General features: G+C 40.0%; 1 protein-coding gene across 1 annotated transcript; it reads right to left on the reverse strand.

Annotated features, from left to right (window-relative positions):
- Positions 1-956: 956 nt before the first annotated feature.
- Positions 957-13,786, reverse strand: NDUFA9 (NADH dehydrogenase (ubiquinone) 1 alpha subcomplex, 9, 39kDa). The gene is made up of 8 exons (XM_008938832.1): positions 13,740-13,786; positions 10,335-10,476; positions 9,088-9,190; positions 8,290-8,357; positions 8,069-8,145; positions 3,999-4,094; positions 2,159-2,225; positions 957-1,220 (listed from the first exon to the last, which is right to left on the reverse strand). Exons 2-8 carry the CDS (start codon positions 10,365-10,367, stop codon positions 1,050-1,052), a joined length of 615 nt encoding a protein of 204 aa, XP_008937080.1. The 5' UTR covers positions 10,368-10,476; positions 13,740-13,786; the 3' UTR covers positions 957-1,049.
- Positions 13,787-13,793: the final 7 nt, after the last annotated feature.

The raw sequence follows: 13,793 nt of genomic DNA on the forward strand, positions 1-13,793 counted from the left end.
TTAAAATCAGTTTCCCCACCAATCTCACCTTATTGTAGTGCATGTGATTTGTCCTACTTCCAGAACTAGTAGCTAGCTCCTTGACTCAAGACATGTCTTCCTTCACATCTTGAAGCCATCAGAACACTGCACTGCATATGGCAGATCAAGATCTCTGCTCTCAGCTCTGTGCACAGGCTTACTCAGCTCTATGCTCCATCCTAGCATATAGCATCCCTGCCAAAATTTAACCAAAAGCCTCTAGCAATTCTATGGCTATGGAAACAGAAAGCACAGTTCTTGAACAAATTCATGCAGGGATGTTTCTTTCATCTTAAAATGACTGAAAATACTTAATCCTGAAGCAAAGCTTATCCTTCTTACCAAAAGAAAGACAATGTCCCAGAACAGGAAAGCTTTGAGCTAAAAATACTTTCTCATTTAAAAATGGAAGAAATCACACATTTCCTCATGTCTATGAGCCACAGCACACACACTATCACAAGAGAAGAGCACACAGCAGCTTGCTTACGTGTCTGATTGGCACTCCTTGACCTTGGAAACAGCTCACGCTGTGTTGGTTGGCATTTTCTACAATAGTTGTGCTCAGGGCAGAACACAAAGCTCAGAAAAGTCACAACTTAAAAATAGGGGTTTATCTTAGACCTTATAATCTGAATAGGTGGCAGTACCAGCTCCCCCTCTTGGAAAGTACATGGTCTAGGCCACAGAGTCCTGAACCACAACGTTCCTCAAGCCACTTGAACACTTACTGAGGCTCAGTGATACGGTTGCTTTGAGAGCCAAGGGAGAAGCTGACTGGTGTTAAGACACCTTCAAAATACTTCAATGCTCACAAGCTAAGCAACAATACCTAAATACGTTTTCCTGACCTTTTAAAGAGAAAAGCTGCATTTCAGTGACAGTCTTCCACAATTAAAAAGACAAGACCAGCGAAATATCGTTTAACATGATCAATATGCTTTACTGGGTATGTACACAGTTCTCCAAACAAATTGGGTCATACAAAGGAAGTTTAAGAAGTGCTAAAGTAAGCACCTTATCAACTGTTACACGGGGTAAGTCTTAGCTGGTTTTGCCTCCTCCAGCTCAGCGTCCAGCCAGCGGTACCTGCGGTGGCGGCGCAGGACTTCGATCGCTTTTTCTTCTAGAGCTGTTGGCTGAATACCCAAATCTTCCAAACCAGGAAGGTCAGGAAATGTCATGTCGGTAGTGTGAAACTTTAAAAAAAATATAAAAGAGAATTAATTGGACAGAATGAACAGCCTTACACCCCATGACATACTAAAAAACCATATTGTGTCCTTAGACCCAAGGTCATCATCTTTTCTTTTATGGAAACAAACTGGCACTGCCAGTTCCATTTGGGTTGTTAAAAGTGCCATTGGCTGGATGGTACAGGTGATTTTAATGCATCTAGAGGTACATAAACTCACTAGCTACCTACAAGTGGAGAGCACACCCACTCTCCATCACTTAGCTGCACATTGCACGTCCAGCCTCTGCTTTGGCTTTGCTGTGTTCAAGAGCACATGTTTTGGAGGAGAGGGGTGGGGGCACAGCAAAGCATGAAGCCTGGACCACTTAACACTTAAGAAGGTTGGGCCCTTTCCCTGCCCCTCTTATGTTACTTCTTGTTACAGAACCCCCTCACCAACTGCTTCACCCACCATCTTAAATGTATTTAGAGAAATATTTTAACTATTCTTCTTCCACTAATGCCAGTGGAAAGACTACATCATAATGATGGCTTTTAAAAAAAAGTTCTGTTAGTCCCTCTCTCTTACAAAGTCTGTGTAGAACTACACCAGAGGAATCTCCAGATTGCTCTGACAGTGTATCCCCTTGGTACTGTAACAGGTCTGGACAAATAAGTTCAGAGCAAGACTGCAGAAGAGTAGCTGCAGCAACTGTATGGCAGGAACCATAACCCCTATTCAGGAAGGTTATATATAGACATCTTTAAAAACATTTTTGTTGTATGCAAACAGCCTGAAAGCAATTCTTTAAAATCAAATTCTAGCCATGGAACTGAATGAAGTATTACACCACATGATGTACAGACTTTTCAGCCTTTCTTGAATGCAAAACTACGAGTGCAAGTTGCAAACATGCAATGAAACCTTTCCCAAGAACTTGTGGGCTGCCCTACACTTACCCGATCCACTTTGTCTCGTGTTATCCATGGTTCAAATGGATTAATCTCAAAGAATCTTGCAACTAAACTGTAATCAGAAAGTTTTGCAGAAGTATAAACATTATCCAGATGCACGGAAGAAAATGAGAACTGGTAAAAATATTTCACACTTAATAGACAGTGAGCAAGAGCTTGTTCTGTAGCTGTTCCTGCAAGCTATGAATTCATTAAAACAATGAACGTGCCAGCCAGTAAGTTCTTGGTTGTGTTTGTGGTAACTTTGTTTGCTACTGAATTATTCAATCTCCTTTTACTTTGGAGAGGAATGGAGGAGCAGATATGTAGAAGTAAAAATGAGCTTTTAGTGGGTGGGCAAAGTAAACCCCACACACGACAAGGTTCAGTCTTGCCCCTGCCTCTCCTGCAAACTCTGCTCCCCAGTAGTGTACACAGTAATCCAATTAGTCATGAAGTTGGACTCAATGCCTCCATGAGAAAACACGCTTGCTGACAACCCAGTGAGTTAACACCCGCACAAACAAGATGACAGAATCTGAAGCAATCTGCATCTATTAAAAGGGTGAGGATCTGAATCTTTGCAGTTTCCAGAAATGGAGTTTCCCTTCAAACACTGAAAATCTGGCAGAGAAAAAAAAAATACCACTACAGCCCTTGCTCAGTGTCTCAGGACACGCAGTATTCAAGGCAGAATCTCCTACTCGCAGTGCCCACCTGGCAGACTTGGGTGTTACTAAGCTACTGCACGTAAACAGAACTAGGCTTATCTGCCTTTTCCAGGCACTCTTTTCTCAAAAATACCAAATACCACTTAGTTTAGCCCACAAAGAAAAAATGGACTGCAGCAAATGTGAACAAAACTAATAAGCACCCACATAGTTACTTTTTAATGAGCTGCTCCGTGTCTGCTGAGCCACATTAACCTGATGCCCCAACAGCCAGTTTGGAAAGAGCCACAATGGTTCAGGATGTTGTTCCAGCATTATTCATCATCAGTTACATGAATCCAATGATTGAGTCCTACTAGTATATTAGTAGGAGGGCTCCAGCATTGGTGATTTGTTTTAGCTTAGCAGTTTGTATCGTACTAAAATTGAGGAGGATCAGCACCCCAAATGTTAACGCATCTCAGCCATGTTGAGGGCAGCTTCTGAAATGGGATTTACTGTTTGAGGTAGCTCTTCAAAAGGATGTGATTAGGCTTTAAGGACTAGGCCCAGGCTCAGATTTATACTGTACTTTTTCATACACTACTACTCAATAGCTGCAATTCTATCCTCGGTGCCCCTGAACTCAAAACGTACAGCTGCAGAAGCAGCTCAGGTATGCAAACAGAGCCTTCATAGCCCATTCACTGTAGTCAACTGATGCTGCATCTTTCCCTTTTTCTCTCCCAATTTATTAGCATCTTCTGAAGATGTTACTGCCCTCATATGGCAGACAAGGAAATGCTTGCTCACAACTGCACTGCTCAAATTCCCAGGCCAAGATGTCAGTATAAACTAACCTCCAACACTGGCTCAAATCAATGCAAAGGACTGAACTAGAAAGTCAATCAATACCCATATCCATCCTTTCCCCAACTCTGCTTCCAGGGTGGCAGTGATCACCAGACTGGAAGGAGAGCTGACAGTAGCAATGCCTTAAGGCGCTGCAGAAAAATCTGTCAGGGCCTACAAACAGCAACATACACACTGATTTGGTACTAACAGAAGTTTGTTTAGTTTGCTACTGACTGTCTCTACCAACCAGGAATAAAAAATAATCAATGCAACACAGTTATTTAGGCTCCCCTGCCACCTGGTTGATCCCAAATTCTCAGTGAGGGAAGGGTCCCACTTACTGGTAGAGAGGACGTGGAAGCGGGTAGGGAAGAAAGGTCCGAAAGGCGACTGCGTAGATGTATTCCACCATGTCATACAGCAGGTACCGCTTCGGTCTGAAAGAGAAAGCAACAGAGATTACAGGCACAGTTAAATATTTGCAGCAAGAGACAAAAGTTTGAAAGCCCTCCACCTCCAAGCCTAACAAGGGCCTGTCTTCCTCAATTGAAGTGATTTGCCCGATTTGTCGTTTTCCTCGCAAGAGGGGAACAAATTTTGGTCTTCCAGATTCTCTACTGTCTGAAAAAAAAGAGTGATTGAGTTTGAAAAACATCATCTGACATTAATGATGGTAACAATCTATGTCACAAACTGCAAAAATGTTTTGTCACTGTGCTGGGTGCTGGTGCCCAGGTGCTGGCAGGCTGGGCTGCAGGGGCAGCGTCTTCCTCGATTGAAATGATTTGTCGTTTTCCTCGCAAGATGGGAACAAATTTTGGTCCTCCAGATTCTCTACTGTCTGAAAAAAAGAGTGATTGAGTTTGAAAAACATCATCTGACATTAATGATGGTAACAATCTATGTCACAAACTGCAAAAATGTTTTGTCACTGTGCTGGGTGCTGGTGCCCAGGTGCTGGCAGGCTGGGCTGCAGGGGCAGCCTCTGGAGAGGTTGGGGCTGCCCTGGACTGGGCACAGACAGGTCCAGGGGACCTCTCAGCCAAGATGATGTCACCTCTGGGAAAACACATTTAAGGAAGGGCAAAAATGCCATACATTTTTTGGAGCATCCGTTTCAGTGCTGGGAGAGGGCTCAATTTGTACAAGCCCACTTGGCAGTTTGTAATAGAAGGAAGCCAGAAAGCAAACGGCAAAATTAAGAAAGGCTTGTTAATGAAACATCCCATCTTTGGTAGCAAACAACTGCAAAGAAATTGATTTACTTGTCTTTGCTTGACCAAGGACACCCTGTTCTCTTCAAAAGCAAGAGGAAGCAAGTAGGATAAATTCCCCCAAAAGAAAGCATCCCTCTTTCTCAAGACGGAGAGGAGGAAGCAGTCACTTTTCCTGCACACCTGCAGCAGTTTAAGAGAAACATACACCATTGGGAGTTCCCATTCCTTTCTTGTTCAGACTTTGCTTTAGCATTTTAATACTCTGTCTTCATAGCTGGCTCACACTGTAACAGGTATCTCCCTTGACTTTCACAGCAACTCGCTGGTATTCCAAAACACTCTGAAAACCTTTATGACAACAAACAAGAGCACACTGCTGTGCCACTGCAGTGTTTCAGCCTTCAAGACATCCTGCTGATCACAATTAAAGCAGCAATGAGCACACCAAAAGTGTCTCCTAATGGTTTGTTGTACTTTTCAGCTAAGTCAGAGACCACAGTGACATGACAATCACATTGAGACTGATTAATTCCCAGGCAGGGAACTCTTAAAGATATAACTGTCGGGTTTTTTCCCATCTTCAGTCCCCCCCTGCCCCACCCCAGTAGTTTTCTTTTTACATAAAAGACACTGAATTACTGTTGGAATCTAAACCCCCACAAAAATGAAACCATACTAAAGTAAGACTAAATAAGCAAAAATTCAGAGAGTCCAAAAATCCAAGGACTATGATACAAAGAACATGGATTTCAGTTTGACAAACCCAGATCTCATAGATGTCAAGGTCTGAGGCTGCATGCACAAAAACTGAGCCTTCAATTGACATGTTCATCAGAAAGAACAGCAATGCTAATAATCATAACTAGATTTTGTTAATAAATGTTGGAAAAAAGACTTAACCCCAAACTGCTACTACTTTAGTTTGTAAAGCAAAGCAGGGCAAAGCAATGTAATGGATATACTTAAAACTAGGCCAGTATATTTGGGAGAATTCAAAAGAATTCAACACTCAAAACTCCTTATCAGCTTAGCCCAAGCAGCTGGCTTATAGAATCTGAGTGAGATCTGCATTTACACTAAAGGGCTATCATAAAAAAAAACCCAAGGTATTTACTTCTGTCAATAGAACTTCCAAGTGAAACACAGCAAAATAGGGTAATGTCAAATTTATTTAGCTGAGGAAAAAAATCCCAAACTTTGTTTTCATTAGTTATTAGCAGGGTTTTCACCATGTTTTTTGCCCTTACCTTTTTTTGCCCTAACCAAACTTAAAAATGCAAAAATAATTGGTAAAGGCACAAACAGTATTTATCAATCATTTACAATAAAGCTTCACCAAGAACAGAATCACATTGAGGTGTCATTACATCACCCACAATGCCATCAGACAGCAAGCTCTAGAGAGCATCAGCATTCAAGATTAAAAAAAAAATTTAACAAGTGGGTGAAGTAAAACCAATAACATGGAAGAATGAGGTGTACAGGTCAAAAAAAACCATACCAAATCTTCAGTCTTCAGAAGTAACAATGACACCACTAGCTGTCCTAGTTAAAATGCTATTCCACCATATAATAAAAAAAATAAACAAAAAAGGAAGTAGAATGCTCTTTTACAAAATTAAGATTTTAAATTCAAACTGGTAACTCCTTTTAAAAAAATAAAGCATCTCATCCAGCTTTTGTCAAGGGTTGTGCTGCAGAGTTCCTCTGGTTTTCCAACACTGATTTGGATCTTCAGTTTAGACCATCATTTATTCAGAGTATGTTATGTGCCTGAAAGTGTGTTCCCTGCAGTGACATCCTTGGCGCCCTCGCTTGCATTCTTGCCTCTGAAACCTGGGCAATGAACTCATGGCCTTCTGTAAATTGCCAAAAAAAAAAAAGAGACTTTGCAACCCCAAGAATACATTCAAAGTCTGCAGCCAAATGGAAGGGCAGTTGGCTCAACAGTGTGCTGGTTAGTGTGCAGTTCTCAATTTTTCCTGCAGTTGGAGCAGTTGCTTCTGCTGAGAGCACAATAAAACTAAAAGCAGGCACCTCATTCCTTTTGTGGCAGGGGGCTTTGGATACACACTGACCCACCTTCAGGTTTGCTCCAAAAGGATAAAATAATCACTCAAAGGGTTAATTTTGACATTAGTTGTGTCTGACACCTAGATATCTATTTCCTTTGATTAAAAGTGTGGTTTTGTTTTGAATGGCTGTCTAGCATATGTTCCACTTGCTCTTCAGTGTGATGCTTCATGTCACCCCAGTGATCTGAAAGCAACCTCAAGTTATTTAATAACCTTACTGTTAGTAATCCTTTCAAACCATTGTTAGCTTCTTACTCTTATTTTGCTAGTTTTTGAGCAGAAGTTCCTCAGCATGATCCAAAAGAAGTTGAAGACCTGCCTTTTCCAGACCACCAGCACACAGCACACCCATCCTAGCTGCCAGGATAACACCTTCCTCAACAGCTCAGTCACAGCACTGAAGAAAGTGACATATGAGTAAAAGACAAACCAGCAACAACCTCTGGCAGTGGGAATGAAGAGCTGTCACTGCAACAGCATCACAGAACAAACATGGAAAAAACAATGTAATCTCAGATAGGCCTTTTGCAAAATCCAGCTACTATGCACCTTTTCAGTGTACAAGGGAGGAAGACAGATATGCATGCAACAGAAAAAAGAGATGTGTTCTGCATCTCTTGTATCTTGACTAATTAGCAACTGTTTTCTTTATCAATGAACTTGCTACATCTACTGGATGAAGATCAAAGCATGGACACCCAATACCTTGGCATTTGCCACGTTCTTTATTTTTAAGGCTAATGACCAATTCTGACTTGTAGCTTTTGTACACAAAATATTCCAAGAGATTCACAGCCCCTGTCCATTCTAATTCCAAGTGGATTCCACACAGCTTTAGCAGAATTTTCTCCTAATCTATGTTGTCTAGCATGTTTCCCAAGACTGTCTTATTTCTTTGTGCACATACACATAACATTAAATGCAATGGGGCCCAAACTAGGATTTTCCGAGTACTCACAATAACAGCTTGAGTCACTTTTTCCTCCCGAAAAGGAGGTGGAATTTACTGCAGCTCAAACTGTGTACATGGATAGAGAAATTAAATGTACTGTGCAGCATGCCAAAAAATGACACCAAAAAGAAGTACTTCAGTTAATTAGAATCAGAAAAGTAACCTACCCAGCCAAGGCATATGTTTTTCCTTTTGCATCAGGATCCTTAATGGCATTAATAATTGCCCGTGCTACATCAACCACCTGCAAGGAAAAATCAGATAACTACCAACAGAAAACAGGAATGCACACACACCCCCCTCTTTCAGAAGTGATTTACAGAAAGGAAGGAACCCCAACACAGACACACAGAGGATTTGGGATTGTCTTGTTCTGTTGCAAACTTACGTATACTGGTTGCTTCAGTGTTTTTTTCCCCAGAGATATGAGAGGCACGCCACCAAACCAGCGCATGTCTGACAGAAACACACAGACACAACTGGAGAATGAAAACTCTCAATCCTTCCAGTAGAGCAAATAAACAGATTTTGTACTACCTTGAGTGTAAATTTCTTCTGAAAACTGACTCCACTTAAAAAAAAAGAAATAGAACTGTGAAGAATCACCTTCCAATTTCACTAGTGCTGTTTTCAACACACATTTGGTTTCCTTATTAACAATGATGGGCAGGTTGCATTTACAGTTTACTTAGAGTGGTTCAGAGAGATCTCAGCTTTGCAAAACAGAAACATATTCCAGGCTACCCTGTCTAGCAATTTTGTTGCTGATAATCAGAGTCATTACTGTTGCTTCTGAGCCCAAAACAACTCAGGTTCATTTTTACATTTGAGCATCACCAACTTGAAAATCTAGTCTCAGGGCACACTACTTTGAGGGTTAAGATGACCAGACCTTAGCTCAGAACAAAAAAAACCACCACAATAGCACACAAAGCCCCCTCAAACAGGAAAAAACAAAACAAAAAAGCTCACAAGCCAACAGTAAAGTCTAACTAGCTTCAGAACAAATTCAGTCATGAGATTAAAATTCCTTGTTTTCCACTATATACCTACAGCTAACAAAATAGAGTACATTTCTGATAAAAACATGCCTCTCTGGTTTTCAAAAATAAATCACATTTTCCCTCTGTTCTCTACAGCCAGGTACACAAATCCTACATGGTTGGATCATTTCAAATCTACATACTTGCGTAATGATTGAGAAATCGGTCCTCTCTCCCAAACATCTCAGAGGGCTTCAGTATTATAGCATTTGGAAATTCTTCCCTCACTGTCTTCTCTCCAACAGCCTACCATGCAATTAAAGAGAACATATTCATTAGATCTGTTCTCAACAGTTGAGAAAAGGATGCCTTTTCAGGACTTAAATGCATCCCGACGACAGCACTGAAAGAAATGACACCATTAGTAGCACAAAAATTATTTATATCTGAGCAATTTCATCTTTGAGATGCTATGCTCAGCTAAAGGTCTCACAGAACATCCCAAAAGTCCCATAAAGATGTATTATTAGATGTATATAGATGTTATTTCTTCAATTTGAGGTACAATACAGTCTTACTAGTGAAGTGACACAAATTTAAAGGGACAATGTTCAAAAAGGAAGAAGCCTAAGTACCTAAGTGCTTCTCTTGCTTACAGAGCTTGGAAGAAAACAGGTTTACATAACCCCTACTACATTATCAGAACACCCTACCAACTGCTTAAGTGCAGTTAGAAATTTCAGTGGCAGCTATCTACTTTCCACAGGGCCAGTGCAGTAAGGCCCAATTATCCTACAGAGTTGTTACACATTGAGAGCTACCAAATTTTAACCCTGGTTTAAAAAAAAATAAATTATACTAAAGACAAAGCAAAGTACAGTGAGCTCAAACAAAGCAAAAAATAGCTGAAATTGGAACAATAGCTATATTAAAAAGAGAAAAACAATAATAAAAATTTACACCTCCTAATAAGGAAAAAAATTATAGGATACCAAACCCAGATATTTTCTTTTTTTTTGTGCAAGTGCAGGTAACAATCCCACTCCAAGGGCCTATAATTGTGATACTCATCTGTTTTTTGCAGGATTCATCTTATCATTCACTTACTTTGCTAGGTCATTCCATCCTTAGATGTTAAATCTGATATTGGATCCCAAACCATCAAACTAGTTCCTCTTTCTTAATGACAGCAATTTTAGATTCAAAGATATTCAAGGCCAGAAGAAAGGAAGAGCTTTCAGGAATATAAGATCTATTTCCCTCCAAAGCACAGGAAATACTAAGGAGGATTTCTAGCTCCAATAGGCACAGGAACTCAAATTCCTCAGCTGCAGAAAGCATTCCATAGTAAATTCATACACTGATTTCCTTCAAACAGATCCAGTTGGGGAAAAAAAAAAAAATAAAAGTAGGCTCTCAGGAGAAATATTCAAAAGGATTCCAGACTTACTTTATTCCTGAGGTATTTTGAAGGACTCTTCATGTTGGCATTCAGATGAGAGATATGAACGAGAGTTTCCACCCCAGCTTCTCTAGTTATCTGTGCAATACTTTTAGGAATATTTACAAATTCATCTTCAAAACTGAAGTTCCTAAAACAAGGCAAAAAAACAAATTTTACCTCAAGAGCAATCAACACTAGCTGCCTACCAACCAAATAACAATCACTACGTACTACCTGACTGTATTTCAAAAACCTATCTCAACATTCTTTGTTAGAAACAAGGTTTGCTTTTGTGAAGGACTCCTCATATAATAAAAACTACTACTGCATTTCACTTACCTGTGAGCTTCAATTCCAGCTTTAGAATTGTCTGGTTTTTCACCTGTTTAGACTGAATCAGTATGAAGTAACCTCTGTGACAAATAGAAAACTCTTCCCAAGTGAAAACAGATTTTTTTTTTTTTTTAAGTGCTGCATCTTAAAATTTGACTTGATTTGATGCACTCAAATACACTACAAAAGAGATCAAAAATTCTGAGCAGCCTGCTTTAGGGCAGGTAGTAGGCACTGAGTAAGTGGACAAAAAAAACCTAAAGAACACACAACTGGAAAATTTTACATTGACAGAACAGTTAGAACCATTTCATAGCAGCTGTGAGGAACTAAAGAGTTGGGTGGAGAGGAACCTATTGAAGTTCAACAAAGGCAAGAAGAAGGAACAACCCTACGTATCAGCACAGGTCAAGGGCTGACCTGCTGGAAAGAAGCTCTGCTGAGAAAGACCTGAGAGTCCTGGTGAAAAAGTTAGCCATGATCCAACAGCATGCTCTTGTGGCCAAGAGGGACAATGGTATACTGGGGTGCACTCAAAAGAGTGTAGCCAACAGATGGAGGGAGGTTCTCCACCCCCTCTACTCTGCCCTAGTGAGGCCATATCTGGAGTACCGTGTCCAGTTCTGGGCTCCACAGTTCAAGAGAGACAGGGAACTACTGTCAAGGGGCAACAGGCACAAACTGGAATGGAACACCAGAGGTTGTCTGAACGCAAGGAAAAGCTTCTTTACTTTGAGGGTAACAGAGCACTGGAACAGGCTGCACAGAGAGGTTGTGGAGTCTCCTCTGGGGATACCCCAAACCCACCTGGAAAAGTTCCTGTGCAGCCCGATCTAGGTGAACCTGCTTTGGTAGGTGGACTGGACTAAATCATCTCCAGAGGTCCCTCCCAACCCCTACCATTCTATGATTCTGGGACTTCAAGAAGCATGCAGAATGAACAACTCCACTCACTTTATGGCATTCAAGGGGCCTAAATTAGGGGGTTCAACTGTAATCTAGCTTGGCATCTGATCAAGAACAATACAGAAGCTCTGTCTCCAAGCAGAACTGACACTATAGACAGGCAACAATCCCAAAATTCTTTCCAACTATCCCAAGACTGCAGGAAAGCAAATTAGCTCCTCATGTCTTTATATTGTCCTTGTAAGCACCCTGCTCCATCTTTTTCATTTGCTTTGGGTAACAAACATCTTGTCCAAATGCCTCTCTCACTCTGTCCTTATCTACTCCCACAGCTCTTCAGATCCCACTGGAGTCTAAAGAAAGCCTTAAAAATAAAAAGTTATTTTTGACCCTTCAATAACTAATCTGATCCTGGGAACCATCACTCCTGTTCTACTCACAGAAATAGATTTTAGAAACACACAAGAACGAACAACATCCCTCCTGTAACTATGGAGTTTTCAAACAACATAGTATACACAGATGAGACTGTGCACTAGTACTAGGCAAAGAGGAAAGTATTTAATGGCAGGCTTTACTTTTTTTGACTGATCTCTACTTCTAATCTTACTCTTTTTTATTTTCCTTGTTAATTTTTCATAGACTACAATGGTTAGTCTGACTTCATGTTTAACAGATCATGGAATTTTATCTCAGGGTTTCAGCACCACCATTAATATCATATGTAGAAAACCCATGATAAGAACATTTGTGCAATACAGTGGTAAATTCTGGAACATCCAAAGTGTTTAATGTACCAAGACTCCTTTGCTTTTGAAGCTGATCAGAATGACAATGTCTGCAGGGTTTTAACTAGAATGAAATGTTTTCTTGTCTTCCTCACTCTTCCTTTCAGTGACAAAGAAGCTCTTCCTTATTTAAATTATACTTTTTAAACAAGTCCAGAAATTTTAAAGGGGAAGTACACATGAAATACATATCTGAAAGATAAACACAGATTACATTGTCCTTGGGCCAACTATAAAGACTCTTTTCTTCCCTCACTTGCACTCTACAACAAAATTTATTCTGTTTTGACAGCAGTGTTTGAGCTCCTACATTCATAACTGAGTAACAGAGCAAAGCAACCCTGACAGGGGTTTGTACACTTTCACCTATATCCCAAAGTCTGAAGATATAAACAAAAACCTTGTCAGGTGCACAAGACCAAAGTTAATTCAGGTTTGGTGGGCTTTTTCCCAAGTAAACTATGTTATAGTCTCCAACAGTGGGACAAGGAGATAAGTGGCTATCAGATAAAGAAAGTACCTCTATGATACTGATTGTGAAATCAAAGTCTCCCAGAAGTTATGTACAATATTTGACTAGACAGGGAAAAGCTGAAATATTTTAGGAAAATAATTTTACAAATTGAGACTACTAATTCTATTCATACAATTTGACTAACAATTCTACAATTTGAACATCAAATGGCTGCTCACAAAAAAAAAAAGAGCAATAAAGGCATTAGGTTTGTGAACACAGATGAAACTGGTACCTACATTTGTTTCAGCCTACTACAACAGCAAAATTATGTACCATATAAAGGTAAATCACACAACAGAGACTTTTTTCTGGCAGTTCTGCACCAGGCTTTAAATAAAGTGAACATAATTGCACACATTTAAAAAAGGCTATTACAGGTATTTTTAACTTAAAATAAATATGGGATTTTTTTAAAAAGGATTTCAAAAAGGAACTGTTTTTAAAAATTATTACCAAAAAGTGCTAATAGTATCCAAAAAAAAAATCTGTCAAGGAATGATGTTATTAATCATAATCTTAGGGACTCTCCATTAGCTATTCCTGTTTACCAACATTTACCAGAGAACAGAAAAAGCTTGTTCATAGCTTATTCTAGCAAGCAACAATTCAACACTGCATTGAAGTGCCAGGATGAAAGTCACTTCTGCAATAATGTCAATATGAGCTTACAGAAACTGGTGAGCCCCTGTCAGCTACAGGAGGGCACCCGTGAAACATCTGCAAGGTGTATGAAGCAGCACATTGCACTCTGACAGAACAAAAACTGCACACTAGAAGATCACAGAAAGAATGTACTTTTCAAGAGCAGAAACGTGTCCAATACCTGGTGCAAATCTATCTAGATAGGAACAGAAAAAGGAAAATTACTTTGTTTCCCATTCCTTTCCAACAAGATTAATGACCACATTGCTGTGTTCCACC

This window comes from Merops nubicus, unplaced genomic scaffold (assembly GCF_000691845.1).
Source record: "Merops nubicus isolate BGI_N331 unplaced genomic scaffold, ASM69184v1 scaffold21694, whole genome shotgun sequence".
Classification (NCBI taxonomy): Eukaryota; Metazoa; Chordata; class Aves; order Coraciiformes; family Meropidae; genus Merops; species Merops nubicus.